This window comes from Diabrotica virgifera, chromosome 8 (assembly GCF_917563875.1).
Source record: "Diabrotica virgifera virgifera chromosome 8, PGI_DIABVI_V3a".
In the NCBI taxonomy this organism is placed as follows: domain Eukaryota; kingdom Metazoa; phylum Arthropoda; class Insecta; order Coleoptera; family Chrysomelidae; genus Diabrotica; species Diabrotica virgifera.
The window spans coordinates 79,345,353-79,367,937 of NC_065450.1; the positions used below are offsets into that span (position 1 = coordinate 79,345,353).

The 22,585-nt window shown below is 33.7% G+C and overlaps 2 protein-coding genes and 1 long non-coding RNA gene across 4 annotated transcripts in view; 1 reads left to right on the plus strand and 2 right to left on the minus strand.

Moving 5' to 3' along the window:
- LOC126890372 (guanine nucleotide-binding protein G(s) subunit alpha) overlaps nt 1-22,585 on the minus strand; it is a 149,281-nt gene that overhangs the window by 107,776 nt on the left and 18,920 nt on the right. The gene's annotated exons all lie outside the window — the stretch shown is intronic.
- On the plus strand, nt 12,472-21,213 carry LOC126890371 (uncharacterized). Its single transcript, XM_050659248.1, has 2 exons — nt 12,472-13,004; nt 16,715-21,213. Exon 2 carries the CDS (start codon nt 16,937-16,939, stop codon nt 20,810-20,812), a length of 3,876 nt encoding a protein of 1,291 aa, XP_050515205.1. The 5' UTR covers nt 12,472-13,004; nt 16,715-16,936; the 3' UTR covers nt 20,813-21,213.
- On the minus strand, nt 15,582-16,795 carry LOC126890373 (uncharacterized). Its single transcript, XR_007700298.1, has 2 exons — nt 16,643-16,795; nt 15,582-15,996 (listed from the first exon to the last, which is right to left on the minus strand). It is a non-coding gene; the product is annotated as an uncharacterized LOC126890373 (long non-coding RNA).

Below are 22,585 nucleotides of genomic sequence, written 5' to 3' on the forward strand. Positions count from 1 at the left end.
GCATTTTTAAAATTTATTAAAAATCTTCCTTTTCCTCCATGTAACTCGAGAAAGATAAGAGATATGAAAAAAGATACCACACAAAAATGTAGGGCTTTTTCAGATAAAAATTTCCTTTTTACTTTTCACTACTGTATCTCTTATCATTTTCAAGTTACATGGATAAAAAGGAAGATTTTTAAGAAATTTAAAAATGCGCTCTATAATTTGATCTTTTTTTTTTCAAAAACCATTCATTTTAAACCCATCCAACATTTGAACATAGAAACAACACTGTAATAAAATGTATTGTAGAAGGAAAACGATGCATTTACATTTTGGTGGATGGGGGGTTAAAATTACTTCTCATTTTTTCTTAAAATACATTAATTATCAATTTTGTTTGAAGCATATCTCGCTTAGTTTTAATGTAACCGTTCGAAAAGGTATTATGTTTCAATGAAAATTTTTTGCTCAATTAGAAATCCAATGAAATCAATTAATTTGTGGTCATCTGATTGAATACAACCAATAAAACCAACATTATACTGAAAACAGATCCCATGGGCTGTTTTAACTCATGTAGCTATGGATACCTACATTTCGTTTCATTTAGATTTTGACATTTCAAATATTTAATATTTCAAAATGTCACGATTTGGTTGTAATACTGATGAGAATATTAATGAAATTATCGAATCAAATATACCAAAGAATACTGTGTACAGTAAAAAATTTATATGGAAAGCGTTTATGGACTTTTGCAATGATAGAAAATATGAATTAGATGGAAATCGGACGGTGGAAGAATTGGCGTCGATTTTAAAGGATTGGGCTGTGAATAGGAGAAGAAAAGATGGTACAGAGTTTAAAGAAGCTACTGTCAAAACCATGTGGAACCTAACAAGTAAGCTTTTACAAGAAAAGTATTATAAGGAAATGAAAGTTATTATTGACCCATTCAAAAGCGTTGTATTTCAACAACCGTAGTGGAAATACATCTTCATCAGTTATAGAAAATAACATGTCTGGATCTTCATTAAATTTTTCTAATTGTTCCTTTGTTAATTGCACATTTAAATAAATTGTTTCTGCTCTGTATTTTTTTTCATAACCAGCAAAAAATTTTCTATCCGAATAACCCTCGAACATTGATAAATGCTCAAAAATTTTTTAACAACTTTCTCAAGCTTGTTGCTTACAGGCAACAGACCTCCGCCTACGGCGTCGGTCTGTTTCCAAGCAACAAGCTTTCGAAATCTGTTATAAAATTTTTTCGAACAATTATCAATGTCCTTGGGTTATTACTACTGAAAATGGTTAATTTTCAACCACGAATATCTCAAAAAGTATTGAGTTTTCAAAAACAAGTTATAGGACAATTTTTGCTTAGAATTAGGTTCTCTAGCGAATTCCGTGGTCATTTTAACCATAAAATTTTCCACCTCTAATAAGGGGGGGAACCTCCCCCAAGATAAAAACACACATCGGCATAGAGACTTTGAATTAGGAGATAAGTAGAGGCCAGGACCAAAATTTTATTAAAATCCATGGAGTAGGATAGAATTCGGAGGTAATATCCTATTCTTGCTCCCATTGACTGGCGTAATAGAATAGTAGATAATGCTCAAATTATTGCATTGCTACAAGACGGAAGAAGTGTACTCTGAGAACTATAATGCGAAAAGCTTTCCATCGCTTTATAGAGACTGATACATACTCATATCGACCTGGTTCCGGTCGTAGAAGAGTTATCTCGCAAAAAAGTGATCGTTTTATTGTGATGGAACTTTTAAGAATCGCCATTCCACGGCAATTGCTACAAGAAACTGTCTGCAGGAGTTTTGAAATGTGAATATAAGTGAGAGAACGGTTAGAAAACGCCTCAATGAAAGAGTACTAATGGCAAGAAGGCCGGCTGTTATTCCCGAATTATAACCCAGACACTGTAGGAATCGAATAATTTTTGCTCGACAAATCAACACTGGGACATACAGGATTGGAGCCGAACTCTCTTTACTGATGAATCGAGGTTCTGTTTGATGGCTGGCGATGGCCAAGAGAGAATTTGGAGACGGAGAAATAAAAGATATGCCCAAGGTTGTACGTCCCACAGAAGAAAATTTGGCGGAGTGGTGCCATGGTTTAAGCTGAAATCTCATTTGAAGCTCGAAATGAACTTATTTTCATCAAAGGCCCCCTGAATGATCACCGTCATATAGAGGATATTTTGCCAGAAGCAGTAGTTCCATTTGGTCCATTTATTGGGGATAATTTCGTCTTTATGCATGATAATGCAGGGCCGCATACTGCCAGAATCGTGACAAATTACTTACGGAAAATAGGAATTAATACACTAGAATGGCCAGCCTGCAGCCCTGATCTGAATTTCATCGAACATCTTTGGGATGAACTTCATCGTAGGGTTAGAAGTCAATCAAATCAGCCAGAAACTCTTGCAGAACTTTAAAACATGTTTCCTGAAGAATATGAACGTATTCCTCAAGTTTTTATTCAAAATTTGTTCCTTTCCCTTCCAAATCGTATCCAAACAGTTATAGGGTAGTCAATGAGGGTATGTGGCTCCGAATTCCATCCTACTATATCGATTTACGTGATATTTTCACAGTAAGTAGGGAATATAGCCCAAGAAACAAAGTCTACCCTATGCCAATGTGTGCTTTTGTCTTGGGGGCGAGAGAATTCTCATTTAGTTAGCATATGGGCTATCCTTGTATACAGCATCGCATGTTTGAAATATGCTGTAGAATAATTTTGTAGTAGAATAAATTTGTTGTTTAAATTTTTGTAAAACTGCCAACTTTTTAAATACGAAAAAATAATTAATCTACAAGTTATAGCTTAAGTTATTCTAATTGTTTATTATATTAGTCCAATCAACAGCCATTTTCCCATGGAATTTTGAGAACCAAGGTCGATTTCCTTGATTATTTCATTCACAGGAGATTCTGACCAATAGAAAGCTACAGAAATCTAAATTAAATCGATAATTTTTGATAATTGCCCGTCGTCAAGTATATTACGTCAGATGCCCTTCGTTGCTACGAAAAAATACATTCAGTGACATTAATGACAATTAATGTTTTAAAAATTATAAAAGTGATGACTTTCAACCGTGAAATATTTATAACAACTGTGTGTTTAATTGTACTAATTTGTACTTACATAAATAAATTACAATAAAATTTTGGTTTTGAACAGTTTTATTCATGAAATAATCGCAACAAATTGCACTCGATCTCTAAAATTAATATAGAATTTTTGCCCTCGTGACACTTTGAAATAATTTAAATAAATTAAAAGTGTCAAAGTGACACTCGGGAAAAATTCAATAATTTTAGAGCTCTTGTGCAATTACTAGATACTGAAAATTTGGATTTAGGTAGTAATTATAACCTTTGTCAAAATCTATCCTATGCCGAACTGCGTTTTTGCCCTGGGGGTGAAAACATCTCCATCTAGGGGATGAAAATATTTTAATCAAAATATCTATGAAAATCGGTAGAGTGACCAATTCTGAGTAAATTTTGTTCTATAAATTTTTTTTGCAAGATTGACACTTTCCAAATTATTCGCGATTGAAACTATGCATTTTCCATTGAAAAAACTCACGTTTTATAACCGTTTTTCATGAATAACTTAAAAAAATTTAATTTTATAGAAAAAATCATTAAAAACAAAATTGTAGCTAAAAAAAAAATAAAGAGATTCGCGTCTGAAAGACCTATGTAAACCCAATAACGACTGAGTTATTGCTCTTTAAAGTATGGTTATTTTCAAAGAACATTGAAATGGAGAACCTTTAATCTCAAATAACTCGAATGTGGAGCAATTTGTTGGGAAAACCTAACAGACATCTTTTAAAGTTCATTAAACTACCTTTCAAAAGGGCTCTGACAAAAGTTCTTTGCATAAGAACTGACTTATGACGAAAATAAAGTCTCTTTCTGCTTTTTTCTTTTTGAAATGTATAAATTAAACCCTCGTCGTTACAATCCTAATGGAAATGAAAGTTTCCCACTTGAAATTAACTTTATTTAGGTACAATTATTGATACGATCCATGTGATTTGACCGGTTTGGAATGCTTAGTTTAGAAAAAATAGTTGATTAAATCGAAAATGACATTTTTAAAGTATTAAAAAAAGTGCATTTTTCTTAAATAAATCTAAAAGTATTCATAATATGAAAAAATGTTTTAAATATTAATTGTAGAATTTCTTTTAATAAAAAATTTGATTTTTTTTGTTTTTGTATCATGAATACTTTTAGGTTTATTTAAGAAAAATGCACTTTTCTTTAAATTATAATGTCATTTTCGATTTAAGAAACTATTTTTTCTAAACTAAGCATTCGAAACCGGTCAAATCACATAGATCGTATCAATTATACATTATACCTGATATACGAGGCAACCAAACATTAAACCTAGGAATTTTGTGCAGTAAGATGAATCGTCGGTTTCACCCCTATTCAGCGGTCCCCATAAGCGCGGTCCCCGATTGAGCGGTCTCAATACAGCGGTCCCCGTTTCAGCGGTACCCCGATTCAGCGGTGCCCGATTCAGCGGTCCCCATAAACGCGGTCCCCAATAGAGCGGTCTCAATAAGAAAATAATAATATGACAATGATAAGTAATTAGTTTTATTGCAGGATATTATTTTAACCTATTCTTGTTTGAAAATATACAGGTAATATCTAAGTATCTGGTATATACCCCAGTTAATAGGGAAAAAATCATCGATTTCACGTAAAAATGTTCTACAGGGTTTTCAAAGTTTTAAACGGTAGATGAGCGATAACTGATGATAATTCCGTGAAGACGTACAGCTGATTTTGCTTTTTTTTTAAACAATTGTAAAGAATGAAAAAAGCAGTTTTTTGACTATAAAACGTTTCTTGTACATTTTAGAGAAAAATGTTTCAAATAAATGTAGATCTTAAAAAGTTCTTTAACTTGGTGGTAAGCATATTGTAATATATAAACAATTCACCGAGATAATTGCAAAAAACCCTCATTTTTGCAGTAAATTATAAATATTAATAACTTTCTTTTTTGCACAATGACGTAAAATTTAATGACTTTAAATTATGTCAATTAATGAGTTATTTAAGTGTGCTAAATTTTAACCAGATCGGCCAAATAGTTTATAAGTTATTCAATTTGTTTATCCCAGAGAGCAATTGTTTATACAACTGTTCTTGCCCTACAGTGACTCTGTGAGATATTTAGCATATCGCAGTCGATTATTTGAGACTTTAATTTTAAGACGTATTAAAAAATTTTTAACATTTTATTGAAATTGTTATTTAAAAAACTGTTTGAAAAAGACCTGACTTTTAGCTTATAAACAATTAGAATAACTTAAATATTTTTTATGTTCCGTGCTTGCATGTAGGATCAATGAAAAGCTGATAAAAAAATGCATATAAAAAAAGGAAAAATAATTTTATATGACAAACAGAAATCAAGTTAGCATTTATTTTTTAATAAATCATATTTCCATTGTTCATACAAACTAAGAGCTGAAAATTGAACAGATTGTATATGAGAATCTACATTTTATGATCCAGTTTATGAACTGCCTATGCAGTGAAATAATAAAAGGTTGTGACCCTTTAAAATGATGGAAAATCATGGTAAAATCAATTGATTACATTTTTTTTTAATTATTGAATTTTACAATTATTTCGTAAGAATTCTGTAAATTTTATTAAATAAAGTATATTATTAAGATAAATATATAATAAAAAATACACATTAAAAAAGAAAAAATAGTTTTATATGACCAGTAGAAATCAAGTTAACATTTGTTTTTTAATAAATCATATTTCAATTGTTTACAAATATTAATAGGTGAAAATTGAAAATATTTTATATAAGAATCTACATTTTATAATCCAATTTATGGATTGTATATGCAGTGAAATAATAAAAAGTAAGGACCCTTTAAAATAATGGAAAATCCCTGAAAAGTAAATTGATTACATTTATTATAAAAGTTATTGAATTTTACAATTATTATTATTTTGTAAGTCACTTACACACGTAAAAACATGTGTAGTTCATATTATGCTGTCAAAGTCAAAGGTGACTTGACAATTTATTTTCGGTATGGTGTGGACTAACTGGACTAATCAATAATTGTGTTCGCATATGGAAACCGTGAAATAAAGTTAGGTAACGCTGTGGCATTTTTTTAATGCCTTTTAACATTTTGTCAGTCTAACTATAAACAGCCGTTTTAAGTGCAACAAACCGGTGTAATATTAGGAACTTTAAAAATGGGGCGTAGAAAAAGCTCTTTTTGAGTAGTGGTTGTAAAAAAAATGGATTTTACTCACCGTTTTTTTGGTGCGGAAAATGTGATTTTCCGCATGCTAGTAGAAAAAATATTTTTTTTTACTTCAACAAATTGATTTGATAAACCCGCTCTCCCTCTTTCGATAGGTACCCGCAGAATCATCCTAAGTAAATTGGTTTATGTAGAATAATGTTATAAATATTTAGCCTCTAGGATAAACTTTTACAATTTTACAAAAACTATTGCATGAATTAATCTAAAAAAATTTTTGCAAATTATTTACTATCTTCTTCTTTAAGTACCGTGCCCAAATTTTTAGGCGTGGGTAGCTTCCATAACAATTTGCCGATATCGTTCTCGATCTTGTGCGGAATGTAACAATTGATCTGCTGATAAGCCAGTCCATTGACGAAGGTTTCGGAGCCATGAATATTTCTTTCGACCAATTCCTCTTTTTCCGTCGATCTTTCCATTGAGTATTAACTACAGCATCCTGTATCTGCTACCTCTCATTATATGCCCCAGATAAATTACTATTAGAGATAATATTTACTATATTACCCTACTTTTTATGCAATTCCAAAGCTATATATAGGGTGATTTTGGGACAATTTATTGTTTATTTTATAAAATTCATTTTTTATTGTTAGAACTACTGTCCCCAAGAGACAGTTTTTACTCATAGACACTTTTAGAGTCTGTTTTTACTCATTTTCCTGAACGATGCCTCTCAAACGGCATGCTGCAGAACCAAACGCCGCTGAAACGGGTCGGTGGAATCGAGAACCGCCGAAACGGGGACTGCTGAAATGGGTACCGCTGAACCGGGGACTGCTGAAAAGGGTCGGTGGAATCGAGAACCGCTGAAACGGGGACTGTTAAAATGGGGTCTTACCGAATCGTCATGCAACTTTTTGCATTCGATTCGTGAGAGTATTCGTGAGAGATTATTCGATCGTCCCAGGCGACGAGCTCCAACCTGGGCACCAGGTACCTCGAAGACCATCGCCGTCGTGAAATTTGTGTTCACTGACCTCCAAAACCCCCAAATATAAAAATTGAACTCATTTACGCCAATATTTCCTGAGTTCTAAATTTTTAATTTTCCATCTCTTCGAGATGCACTTTAAAGATGCATTTTCTCATGCACAAAATTTTTTGCCGGAGATCAATTTAGTTCACAAAATTGCCTGACACTCTCTTGAATTGAATGCAAAAAGTCGCATTACAATTCCTCTTACTGCACAAAATTCCTAGGTTTTGGGCTTTTTAGTGCTCCGTTGCTTCGTCTATAAATGAAGTTAATTTCAAGTGGGAAACTATTCATTTCTATTAGGATTGTAACGACGAGGGTTTAATTTTTACATTTCAAAAAGAAAAAAGCAGAGAGCGATTTTATTTTCGTCATACGTCAGTCAGTTCTTATGCAAAAAACTTTTGTCAGAGCTTATTTGAAAGATTTTTTAATGAACTTTAAAATATGTCTCTTAAGTTTTCCCAAAAAATTGCACCACATTCGAGTTATTTGAGATTGAAGGTTCTCCATTTCGAGGTTCTTGGAAAATAACCATCCTTTAAAGAGCAATAACTCAGTCATTATTGGGTTTACCTAGGTCTTTCTGACACTAATCTCTTTGTTTTTGAAGTTATACTTCTTTACCGGCGATAGAGGGTAAATTTTTATATGGGAAAACCTAGCGACCGGGCGCATGCGCATTATAACTTTGTTCTGATTGGATGTTCAAATGACATGTCAAAAATTATTCAATATGGTGGCTGTGGCACAGCTGTAGTTAGATTATTTATGGTTGTTGCGTTTTAAAATTTGTGTGAAAAGAAACAACAAACAAAAGTTAGTTAATAGTTATACTGCCTTTTTAAATAGTTTTCATATACCTATATTTTTGGACTTTTGAACTATTTTGGACAAGGAAAACTCATTCTAATTTGGTAAGTACCTAGTTTTTATTATAATCATATTGTAATTATACATTTGGATTAGGTTGAAATACATACATTTATTTTCTCAAGAATGCGGATTTTAGAGAGAAATCCCAAATTAGGTTCGATTTTTATTTTTAAATTATGATTTTTTGGCGTAGATTTATTTATCTAGTAGGTATGTAATGCTTTGATTTACATACTTAATTTGATTACCAACAAAAGTTCTACCAATCTTCATCTAATATATTGTTTTCTTACTGTTTTGTTATATTTTTATATTTTCTTCCACAAAATTTAAACTACATAATTTTCAAAACAATTGTCAAACAGTAAAACGTTCAGTTACCGTATTTTTCCACATGATAAATAATGTGCGATTGGACGAGTGAGTCTACGCTTCGATTACGAGTCAAAGCGGCACGAAATTCAAGGGTTCAATTCCCGATGCAAGTTTTATTTTTTTATTTTTTTATGCATATTATGATTGTAAGTATATTTGTTATATTTTTTTTTTCAGCAAATGCGTATTTAAAATTTTTGCCAACAATTATTATCGTCCAGAAATCATTTTTTCTTTGTGGCATTTTTCAATGTGTTTGTGTGCGTTTTATTCTTTTATTTTTTTAAATTTTTGGTATAGTCTTAAAAATCACATAATATGTAGTAGAAGTATAACTTCTTACGTGCGTACAAAGTACACACACATTCTTTTTTTTATTAGCCACAATTTTGTTCTTAATGATTTTTTCTATAAAATTAACTTTTTTTAAGTAATTCATGAAAAACGGTTATAAAACGTGAGTTTTTTCAAAGAAAAATGCATAGTTTCAATCGCAAATAACTTGGAAATTTGGAAAACAATTTTGGACAAAAATTTACTTAGAATTGGTCACTTTATCGATTTCCATAGTTATTTTGATTAAAAAATTTTCATCCCCTAGATTGGGTTGTTTTCATCCCCAAGGCAAAAGCGTAGTTCAGCATAGGGTAGATTTTGAAGAAGAGTGTCAGCAGAGCTTAAACCCAAATTTTCATTAAAATCGAATTCCACGGTTTTACAGATTTTTACTGCTGATGAGTGGTCCATATTAAGAATAACAGTACTTTTGCAAAACGTTTGGTTATAAAAATGATTTGTTTTAACTTTTTTGATACATATTGACAGTTTAACTCTTAAACTTTCATTTAATAGGTGTAGTATTACTGTACTTTTATTATCTGCTGACTAATGTTACTGCAAAAAAAAAGGTCTGAGATAAACAAATAGAATAACTACTTAATGGATTCATAAGAATTTTTGAGGGTTTGTTTGGGGCCAAGTAAAGGGGCAGCAACAGTTCTAGCGCAATTTGACGCTTTTTTACATGTAAATCTCCATAAGAAATTTTAAGGTCCATTCTGGTCATTTTTGACGCTTTTTGTGGTGGAGGCGCGACTGCTCGTCAGATCGTGACGTGTGAGGTATCACCGGAAAGGGGAGGGGGTGACGAATACGTTAACACAAAAAAAAAAACAAAGATGGCGGCATAGCCAAAACGGCACTAAAGCATATCTCCGTTGTTACTGGTCCGATCGTGACGTGTGAGGTATCACCGGAAAGGGGAGGGGGTGACGAATACGTTAACACAAAAAAAAAAACAAAGATGGCGGCATAGCCAAAACGGCACTATATCGTATCTTCGTTTCTACTAGCTCGATCATCGTGTATGAGGTCTTGTTGGAAAGTGGAAGGTTCAAGGAATATGTTAACATGAAAAACAAACGCAAAGACATTGCCAAAACGGCACTATATCGTATCTTCGTGTCTATTAGTTCAATTTTTGTGAATAAGGTCTTGTTGGAAAAAGAGGGGATATTGAATATGTTAACATAAAAACAAAGATGTCAGCAATGACAAAACAGCACTATATCTTCGTTGCTATTGATTTTAACGCAACAGACGTTGAAGGAAAGGAGAAACATGGCAACATTGCCAAAACGGTGATATATTTGTTGCTATTGGAGATATTTTGACCTGTCAACTTAATGGGGATTCCACGTCTATTACAGTTCTTCGCCTAATCATGCCACCTGTCGGCTGCAACATGTAACTATGCCCAAGCCATCTAGAAGAACGTATACCATTCTTACAGTATGACCAAATCATCAAACATCCTATCACAGTTGATAATCTCGTCATACAAATCACCACCTGTCGGCTGCAGCATGTAACTATGCCCAAGCCATCTAGAAGAACGTATACCATACTTACAGTATGACCAATCCATCAAACATCCTATCACAGTTGATAATCTCGTCATACAAATCGCCACCTGTCGGCTGCAACATGTAACTATGCCCAAGCCATCTAGAACAACGTATACCATACTTACAGTATGACCAACAAACATCCTCGATCTCCCTCCAATCATACATTCCTACAATGAACATATACCATTCATACGCTGTGGCCAAACCAGCAAACATCTCATGTACAAGTCTTTTCTACGGAAAGTTGGGTAGTATCATGAAAATCACCAAACAAAAAAAAAATGGTATTGCGATTCGCATACTGTATTTTATCTACGGCAAGGAGGGTAATATTATGTAGGTTGGTATTTTACTTTTATAGTTAAATAATCGTCTATTCAATATATAGGAGACTACATTTGCCATCTAGTTTTTATGTTTATTATTAACTCTAATCTTAATGTAAACGGAACATAATAATGTATACAACGTTTATATGATATATAAACCTTCGGTGTAGAATACTATGACGTTCCCCCACTCATGGAAAATTCACAGATACGCGATAGAATACTATGACGTTCCCCCACTCCTTCAAAATTCACAGATACATGATTGAATGAATAAAGCAAAAATCAGTATCATTCAATCAATCGATGAAGCAAGATGGAAAAAATTGAGTTGTTCAGAGGTCCGAACGCAGTCAGAAAAATTAAGCAGTTAAATGTAGATGATATACTTATTGATCAATGGATGACAAACACAAAAGTTACCTGCTACATCTTTTATGTCAGCGGAGTACCAGCATCATTTGTACTCTTATCGAAACGTGACTTTGATCCACTTGGACAACATGATGTACCAAGAGTATTAGAATACGTATACACTTTACCTAATCATCGGAGAAGAGGATATGCATGCAAACTTATACATCACATAAAGAAAAATAATGAATTCACTGCGTTCTGCTCCAACGAAGAATCTGAACGGCTTTTTTTAAAAAGCAAATGTATTAATCACGGCTTAATGAATTATAATGTAATGTTTAGATATCCATAATAAATTTATATAAAATATATCTTGTCTTATTTCTTACACGTTTAATGTACTTGTAAATAATAGATGGTGTAGCTTACAATGACAATACATAAAGATGCATGAAACTGCCATGGTTATTAATCCTATTTTGATATCGCCCAATAGAAATATGGGGTATAATAAAATGAATGAAGAGATAAAGAAATGATAAAAATAAAACTTTTTTCATTTATCCACTCACTTATGCGGTTAAAAAAACCTTAAAAAGGAAAAGGTATCTGCTGTTGCCATGCAACGCAGCAGTAGCACACACATTAAAAAACACATCCATCCTTGTTTGCATACAACAATACACTGATCCATAATATAAGAATCAATTTATAAATAATCACATAAAGCATATGATAGAGTGCCAAAGAGGCCTTATACATAACATGGTGTTAAAACAGACATCTTAACGTAATTTGTCATTCAAAATCCTGTAATTTGAGGTGTCATACGATGAGATTCGACATATCAGGCAAATAATAAACGATAATATGTCAAAAGGGCGTTATACATGACATGGCGTTAAAACAGACACCGCAACGTAATTCGTCATTCAAAATCCTTTAATTTGATGGGTCACACATTGATTTCTGATTATCCGTTCCGAAGATACATGGTACATTGCCATAACGGCCTAAGGGATAACTTGGTTGAGCTGTAAATGCTTATTTATTGTTATTGACGTTAAAACAAAGCCATTAGCATAGAAAAATCTCTTATCGCAGTTTGATCTCTAGCAAATCCTAATTCGCTCAATTTTGCACCAAGTGCCCCGTGCAATATATCATTAGAAAGGTCTTTTCATGTATATTAAGAAAATCACTGACCAAGTGTGTTACGGTCATTATTTATGGCTGAAAACGACAAAAAACTACAAATTCTCAATGTACTATATTGACACAAAATGTACTTATATGGTACAAAAAAAGGCCTTATACAGAACATTGTGTTAAAACAGACATCACAACGTAATTCGTCATTCAAAATCCTTTAATTTGATGGGTCATACATTGATTTCTGATTATCCGTTCCAAAGATACAAATATTTGTACAAAATTATGAAAAATCGAATAATTTGAAATATTTACAAAAATATTTTAAGTTGTTTGTTAACATGCCGGGTGTGTATGGTTGATAAGAAAAGAGTGCAGACGTTATTTTTGTTAATATTAACCTCCAAAGATATGACAAGCCACAATGCTAAAAGTCCGGATGTAGTCGGATGAGAACATGTAACCGCAGTTGTTATTTGTGTAAATGTTATCACATATTTTTAAAACTATAAGGTCTTGTTTTTGCAAAACACATTCAAACATTTGATCACGTTCATGCTGTGTGAATTTCGCCTATAAATACTGAAACAGACGAGCATATACCACAGTCGACATCTGACAGTTTCTACAGTATAGTTGCAGTGTTCAGTGGAAAATATTCAATTAAGGTAAGAGATTTTGCTGTTTATTTTACATATGGTTTTTATGAATTTATTGGTTTGCTATTTTTGTTAAATAATTTGGATGTACATGTGTTTCCTTTCATCTATGGGTAATACTGGTTTTAATTCTCTCTTCCCAACTTGTTTGCAGGTCTTCTAGGTATCTATATATATACTTCTCTTAAAATAAAATGTGTGTACTATAGGTGATTTTATTCTTATATTCAATGTGATTTATTATAGTAATTTTATTACTTGTTTTTATCATATCGTAGGATGTATCTGTCGCTAATATTTTTAACTGATTTTACGTTTTATCCCTAAAATAATAATAGCTGTTTATGACTCATTTCTACTGTACTTTTTTCATCTTTTAATATTTCCTTGTTACATAAATAAATGAGGTAGGTTTTTACATTAAGATAATCATATTTTACTATTTAGTTCTTATTTTCTAATACTTTCATGGTCTAGAATCCGCATATGGTCCGGAATCGGTATGCCGATACGGGGGGGCCACTTTCATGCATCAAAATCGCCATGTGGCTCAGAATCGGTATGCCGATACGTGGTCACTTTCATGCACCAGATTCCAGCTCATCATGAGCCAGAAGCGGTAGGCGGATTCCAGCTCATCATGAGCCAGAATCGGTATGCCGATACGGGGGCCACCAAAATAGCCATGTGGTCCCGAATCGGTGGTATGCCGACTCCCGGGCACTCAAGAATAGTAACTTTTTATGATACATTTAGCGCGGTACTCCGTCTTCTTTTAGCACATATTTCTTGTTATCTGCATTAGGATAATAGTATTTTACCGTTTAGTTCTTATTTTCTAATTTGATTTATAAATTTGTTTTATTTCATGTTTTTCAGGCATGTATGATGCAACACCCGTCCGTATATTTCTGAACAATTTTATGATTTATTTCAGTATCTTTTTATGCCGCATTCTACCGTACTTTTGTTTTTCAACAATATACAATGAAGCGTAGCTGTCATTTATATTTTATATACGACCAAGCGTAGCTGGTATTTATTTTTAACAGTGTGATAATAATCGTGTTGCATTTTCTATTTTATGTACGACTCAACTTATTTTTATTTTTAAAAATATATTGACACTCTTTGTAATGCATTGGGTTAGTAAATAAGAGACAATATGAGTCATTTTATTATTTTATTTAAATTTTTTTATGCTAGTACATTATTACAGTTTTTAATTAAAAACTAAATGCCCTAGTCGATTTATTTTAACATTTTTATCCAGAGGTCCAACGACATAATGGTTAAACGATGATGTCTCGTAATCTATGCTTGTGCGCTGTTTAAATTGTCGGTCAGAGCGTTCAACACTCTTACGATGTTTTTTCTCAGTTTTCCGAACATTTTCACAGGGGCTTCGACGCATGTTTGAGTTATTTTTAAACAAAGGTTTTATGATCTTATTAAATTTATCCGGGAATGCTTGATGTCTCAAATATCCTCGGGAATCTCTATGAACACCTGTGACTTCTAATATTTTTTTTATAGTTTAGGCTATCATTTGGTGTAAAGTCTTGAGGATACATATAAAATTATAACAGTATATAGCCCACAAGTAGCCTTGTACTTGCTATCGTTAATCAGTATATTCTTAGGAGCAAATTTGATTTCCATATCACCCATTAGCCATTTATCAGTTTTCCAAACATAGTGTGGACCATAAGCTCTATCAAGGTCTGGTGAATGATGCCAATATTTTTGAAGGTGTTCATCTTCTTCTTCATCTGTGCTTTCTTCATCCTTCTGGCGCATATTTCTCAAACGATTGTTTTGGTGTCCGCTGGTCTCTTCATGCTTCTCTGTCTGATGTGAAGTTTTCAGATAATTGTTTAGTTCTCCAAGAGGTTCAGTACTAGGTGTTAAAACTGTTTTGAGTTGTTGTTCACGTTGCGTTATTATTTTGAGTGAATTATACTTTTTCTAATAACTTAGCAAGCTGCTTGACACGATGTTCACCGTTAATTTTCTTGTATCTGAATGCCGTTTCTCTAGTTAACACCTTTATCTATATCCGCTGACTTGCATCTGACATATAGCTAACATGCATCTGGCATACATCTGACTTGCATCTGACTAACATCTGACTTGCATCTGACTTGGCGCTAACCGTTAAATTATCGCTGTATAACCTCAGACATAACGCTGAATCATAGTTTACTTCATGCAGTAATCACGTGACACAGAACGTCACAGTAACTAACAGAACGTGACAGTAACTAACAGAGCGTTACGTGAATGACGTAAATCACGTGACAGTACTCAACAGAACGTGACAGAACGTGACAGAACGTGACAGAACGTGACGTAAAATAACGTGACAGAACGTGTCAGCACCTAACTCTCTCTATCTCTCTCTCTCTCTCTTTCTCTGCTATCACACTTTCTTTGCGCTCAACAACCTTTTTGCTACAAGCATCAATGACGTACTTCCTATTAACAAGTGATATATTGTTTGTAACAATATAACCTAATTCTTTAATTATTTGTTTTATAGCTAAGTAGGTCATTGTCAATAACTGAGTTGTATATAAAAAACAATTACTTCAAAAATTTATTTATTTTTTCCTAAGTATCTTTGCTACAGTAATAAAAATATTTTTTCGTATTTCCAGCAGACCTGCAGGAGCCTCTTTAAAATAGGCAGTCGTCGATTTGCTTTTCTGAAAATCATAATAAATATTCTACATTTTTATGTCTTCGCCGCTTTTACACATAACATTCCTTTTTTCATCGTAAATTCTATTTGATGAGGTAGATGATGTTTTGTAATTGCATCTGTTGGGTCGTATACTAGTTCGTATGTTCATTCCAGAAATGAGGCGTAATTACAATTCCATTTGAGTAGAACTTTGCACCTACTACCACCTCTGTCTTATCCCATACTGGCTGGCAACTTCATGAAATATTAAACTAGCCGGTAAACACACGCCTGCGTAGCTGGCTCGAATAAATTCTTGCTCGTTACATGTCTTAATCAAGTTTAACTGAATGTGCTGTTTCATACTGGAGCAACTGCTGTGCCTGCTTTGACGGTTATTCGAAGAATGAAAACTTATTGTGTTATCGAGTGTGTTAGTGATGAAAGTGGCGGGAGTTTTCTCGCCGAAATGTTATGCAAATCTAACTGAACAGTTTTCAATGTCGTGTTTATTCATCATATCTCGATATATGTATATCGGTTCTCTTCATACATTTTCCACATCTTTCGCTAAGTAGCTGACATCTATCATAATTATGTTGCCCATTTTTCAAATATTTTCGTAACTAGACCAGGAAGAAGAATTATATGAAACCCACTTTCAATTCCTAACCATGAATCCTTCTTGTGATAGAATGATGAAGAATTAACTATGAATGAGTCGACTTATAATTTTATGTGCCTGCTCCAATCTAATCATCACAAAGTATCTTTTACTTTCTGGTAATATTTGTTCTAAGTTGGCCGTACTGCTTCTTTTTATGTTGGTAGTACTGATACTTCCTTGAAAAATTAACCAAGTTTAATAAATGTCTTAAATGCAGCATTTTTACATTGATTCTTATGGAAGAACAAGCACAAATTCACACATTTCAGGGGCCTTCTGAGCATAACATAATACCATTTAGTTTTCCGTCCGACTAGAAGTATATTTAATACCTTACATTACGGCATTTTCTTCATTCTGTTTCAGATATTCCTAGCGTTCAGACGTGTGCTCTGGTGAGTTTTATATAGTTCAGAAGTGTGCTTTGGTGAGTGATATATTTTAAAAAATTTTTGATTTTTTGAAAATTTGTGGTTTTTATCACAATTTGTAGTTTTTTTTTTCTGAAAATTTATTTTTGAGTTTTTTTGTTAATTCTCTAGTTTTACGAAAATTTTACATTTTAATTTAGCTTTGAATTTGCTTAAAATGTCTTTAATTGCTGATTTAATTGTTAAAATCGCATCCATCTTGGGATTAATCCCAAACAATTATAATGATGAAAAGATACGAGAAGGCCTCATGAAATGTAATAAGGCAATCAAAAATATCAGGGACTCTATGAGATATGCTAAGACAATGGGGGAGAAACAGCATTTGGAAGCCCAGATGCGGCAAGTGAAAACGCTACGAAATCAGTTAAAGGTCGAACAAAAGAAGGGGGCGGGACTGACACCTACAAAGGAGACTGCAAAGCATAGGGTACAATGGGATGACTCTTTATCTGCGTTCAACTCACGAATTCGGACTGGGGTCATCTCAAACCTTAAACACAAGGACCCTGGCAGTTTTCTAGTGGATTGCAAAGCCCTGTTCAAGCGGCGAATTCAGAACGCACTAAAGAAAGAGGCGGCCGTTAAGGTGAATATAGCATTTGGTGGAGAATTCGAGATTGCTCAAGGCGATAAGATGATCAATGAAACGAAGTACTTTACTACTTCAAACTCAGCCATATATCGGGACACGAATCTTGATGAATGGTTCGAGAAAAAAGTAGTGGAGCCCATCAGCCGAGACTTGGAAGAATTCCAAGAACGTGATTCCGGATGGGCTCTAAAGGCAGTTGTTAACCTGGGGGTGAATATAAACAAATTTACACCGCAACTTGGCTCCTCCTACATTGAACTTCCTCCTCAGATTAAGAGAAAAAAAGCATGCGTAAATGTCAAAAATGATGATGAGGCATGCTTTGCATGGGCAATTGTATCGGCGTTATATCCTGCTACCAAAGATGCTCAAAGAGTTTTCAAATATCCACACTATTCTGATGTATTGAAATTAAAAGGTATTCAGTTTCCAATGACCATCAAACAAATTCCTAACTTTGAAAAACAAAACAATATATCCATTAACGCATATAATTTGAAAAAGGAGAAGAAGAACTATACGACCCTCCCAATCTTGCTAACAAAGAACAGAAAGGATAAACATATAAATCTTCTTCTGATTCAAGATAATTATGACGAGCCGCCTACTCAGTACCATTACGTTTGGATTAAAAATTTATCCCGCCTCCTTTCCAAGCAGCTTAGCACCGAAGATGGAACAAAATATTTCTGTGATGCCTGCCTGCATTACTTTCGATCACAGGAACAGTTAAATGCTCATAAGACATGCTGCAAAGGTCGATCAGATGTTATCTGTGATAGGTGCTTACAACCGTTTTCATCATCAAAACAGCTTGAAGCGCACACCACCGATTGCGTAAGAATTAATGAAACAGCCATCAAACTGCCAGACGAGAGTAGAAAAATGCTAAGATTTAAGAATTATAGGAATAAGATTAAAGCCCCCTTCGCCGTATATGCAGATCTCGAAAGTGCATTGAAACGTACGGGAGATCCTAAGAAGTATCAGGAACATATTCCTGTAGCAGTTGGGTATTTCTTCAAATGCTCATATGATGATACTCTCTCTTTTTATAACTCTTATCGAGGAAAGGACTGCATGAAATGGTTTGCAGATGAACTTAATCAGCTTGCTGAGAATGTATCTACAGTGTTTATGTGCCCCTATGATATAAATATGACATCTCAGCAGGAAAGAGATTTTCATGCTGCCACTCATTGTCATATCTGCGAGCAGCGCTTCTCCCCCAGTGATAAGAAAGTCCGAGACCACGATCACATGATTCCTGAACATAACTACAGAGGGGCGGCCCACGAAGGGTGTAACATTAATTACAAAGATGCTCACACTATCCCAGTGATATTTCATAACCTTAGCGGGTATGACGCGCACTTCATTGTTAACGATATTGCTACGCATATCAAAGGTCCAGTAGATCTTCTTCCTATTACTAAGGAGAAATATATCTCTTTTACGAAACATATCGATCATGCTCGAATTAAATTCCGTTTTATCGATAGTTTTCGATTTATGGCTTCTTCTCTCGATAAGCTCTCTTCGTATTTGACAGAATATCCTAATCTCAACTCTCAATTTTTATCACTATCTGAGGAGAATTTCAATCTTCTAACTAAGAAAGGTATTATGCCATATGATTATATCGATTCATTCCAAAAATTCAATGAAACATGTCTACCGCCCCAGGAAGCATTTTACAATAAACTTGAGGATAAACCATGTCCTCGTCGGCATTATCGTAGAGCCCAAGATGTCTGGTCTTCATTCTCCTGCTCCAATCTCGGGGATTATATCGATTTATACATGAAAACGGATATTCTCCTTCTTGCGGACGTCTTTGAGCAATTTCGATCCAGTTGTCTTAAAACATATAATCTTGACCCAGCTCATTACTTTACTCTTCCCGGCTTCACATGGGATGCAATGCTTAAGCATACAAAACAGGAACTGGAGCTTTTAACAGATCCAGATATGTTTTTGTTTGTGGAGCGTGGTATTCGTGGTGGTTTGAGTCAAGTATGCTCGAAACGTCGCGTCCACGCTAATAACAAGTATATGGAATCTTACGATCCATCAAAGCCCGACTCCTATCTCATGTATTTCGACGTTAATAATCAATATGGCTGGGCAATGTCGCAATTCCTTCCGTATGGAGGGTTCGAGTGGGTTGATGCTAACATCGATGTTCTGTCCACACCTGACGATGCTTCTGAAGGGTACTTCCTCGAGGTCGATCTGGAGTACCCCCAACATATTCACGATCGTCATAAGGATCTTCCGTTTTGCCCCCAATCATTGAACCCTAAAACTATGCTTCCTCCTAAACGACCGCGAGAGCAAACCAAATTAATGGCTACCCTTCATGATAAAGAAAGATACGTAATTCATTACAGAACTTTGAAGCAAGCGCTAGCACACGGATTGGTGCTCAAAAAGATTCACCGAGTCCTAAAATTTAAGCAGAGTCCTTGGTTAAAATCATACATTGACTTGAATACAAATCTCCGAAAGGCAGCGAAAAATGAATTTGAGAAAAATCTCTTCAAGCTGATGAACAACGCTGTGTTCGGCAAGACCATGGAGAATGTGCGCAAGCGCGTTGACATTAAATTGCTTACTGAATGGGAGGGTCGTTACGGAGCAGAAGCTAGAATAAGTAGTCCCCTATTTAAGAATGCTACTATTTTTAATGAAAACTTGGTAGCTGTCGAGATGCATAGAGCGGAAATATGGTTGGATAAACCAATATACGTGGGCATGAGTATATTGGATTTGGCTAAAACCACGATCTATGATTTTCACTATGGGTATTTAGATAGAAGGTTTGGTGAGAACTTTACGACCTGCTATACAGATACCGATTGTGAGATCGTAGAGATACGGGAAAAAGATCCCTATGAAGCTGTGAAAACAGACTGCCACAAGTATTTCGATACATCTGACTATCCTAAAGACAATATGTATGGCATCCCCCAGGTTAATAAAAAAGTACTTGGACTGATGAAGGATGAGAATAATGGATGCATTATGACAGACTACATAGGGCTCAGATCTAAATTATATACAACAAAAGTAGCTATCACAGATAATGATATAATGAAACTGAGGGGAAAGTTAATAGATCAGGAGTATGAGGACGATGAGATTGAAATACTTATTAAAAATTATGGTGTGACAAAGAAGGCGAAGGGGGTTAAAAAATCTGTTGTAAAGACTAAAATTACCTTCGAAGACTATGTCGAGTGTTTGGATACCTTTACAACTAAGACAGCCTCGCAGAATCTTATACGCTCTGATAAACACCACGTATATACAATTACACAAAGCAAGATTGCTCTTAGTCCCACTGACGATAAACGATATCACCTTCCGGAGTCTTATGATACGCTACCGTGGGGACACTATCTAGTTGATAATCTTAAGATGGATGTTGATTAGATTTAACACAAATCAGGATTACAATAAGCCAGCCATATTTTATCATTTATCCTTGATGATCTGATTGCCTTTAAGATTGATGTTGATTGAATATAGTCATTTTTTAAACTTTATTACAACCACAATATACATCTGAATCAAACAATTTTTTTATTATATTCCTCTTATCATCCTTTAATATCACTCATTATTTTAATGTCATTAAATATTATTTAGTTGATTGAATATAGTCATTTATCAAACTTTATTATTACAGCTAACATAATGCTATATATATCTGAAGCAGGCCCTTTTATTATATTCCTTTGCTCAGCCTTTCCTACATTCATCGTTTTTATATAATATGATAATTGTACTAGATCATAGTTATGCATCTCAAAATTAAGTAAAATTATTAAGATTAGCACATATAAAAAAAAAGATGTTTAGTTATGACCACTAAAAAGATATCTGATATGGACCAAAATAACTGGCAAATTAATGAGCCGTTCTGGTTAACTCTAGAACCGTTGCTCGTGTAGCCTCCAAGTTAAGACGATCGATAACTTAATGGTCTTCTTTTTCCCCGATTTAGTTTTAAGTCTTCGATAGCCTGTCACAAAACAGGAGTCGGAAAAATACCTAGTTTTAAGATTAGATAACCTAGAGCTACCGCATTTACCCTCAATAATTCATTTTGAATACTATAGTATCTAATGAATTAGAATTAACACCAAAGTTTCGATGTTTTAACATTAATATGAATAAAAGATGTCCAACAGATCAATAAAAAGATGTCTACTAAACCAAGTTAGATAATAATGTGCTTATCTTAGTATGTAAGTTAAGTATATGGCTATCATTAAATATATTGTCATATAATGTAAAATAATTCATTCCTACTAACCATCAACTCTACTAACATGGCGGTCGATGTAGTCGTACCTTCACGTTGGTGACTGCTGTTAAGAACATATTTTTGTTTTTTTTTTTTAACAAATTTATGTTCGACCGAATTGACTACTTTTCATTCATTGCATGCTAACATCATTTTTATATGTCAAATCTTATCATGTAGCACCTCAAATTACAGGATTTAGAATGTCAAATTACGTTGTGATGTCTGTTTTAACACCATGTCATGTATAACGCCCTTTTGACACATTATCGTTTATTATTTGCCTGATATGTCGAATCTCATCGTATGACACCTCAAATTACAGGATTTTGAATGACAAATTACGTTAAGATGTCTGTTTTAACACCATGTTATGTATAAGGCCTCTTTGGCACTCTATCATATGCTTTATGTGATTATTTATAAATTGATTCTTATATTATGGATCAGTGTATTGTTGTATGCAAACAAGGATGGATGTGTTTTTTAATGTGTGTGCTACTGCTGCGTTGCATGGCAACAGCAGATACCTTTTCCTTTTTAAGGTTTTTTTAACCGCATAAGTGAGTGGATAAATGAAAAAAGTTTTATTTTTATCATTTCTTTATCTCTTCATTCATTTTATTATACCCCATATTTCTATTGGGCGATATCAAAATAGGATTAATAACCATGGCAGTTTCATGCATCTTTATGTATTGTCATTGTAAGCTACACCATCTATTATTTACAAGTACATTAAACGTGTAAGAAATAAGACAAGATATATTTTATATAAATTTATTATGGATATCTAAACATTACATTATAATTCATTAAGCCGTGATTAATACATTTGCTTTTTAAAAAAAGCCGTTCAGATTCTTCGTTGGAGCAGAACGCAGTGAATTCATTAT

Bases quoted from the DNA above. Each gene is read 5' to 3' on its own strand.
- LOC126890371 (XM_050659248.1), top strand. From the start codon at position 16,937: ATGTCTTTAATTGCTGATTTAATTGTTAAAATCGCATCCATCTTGGGA.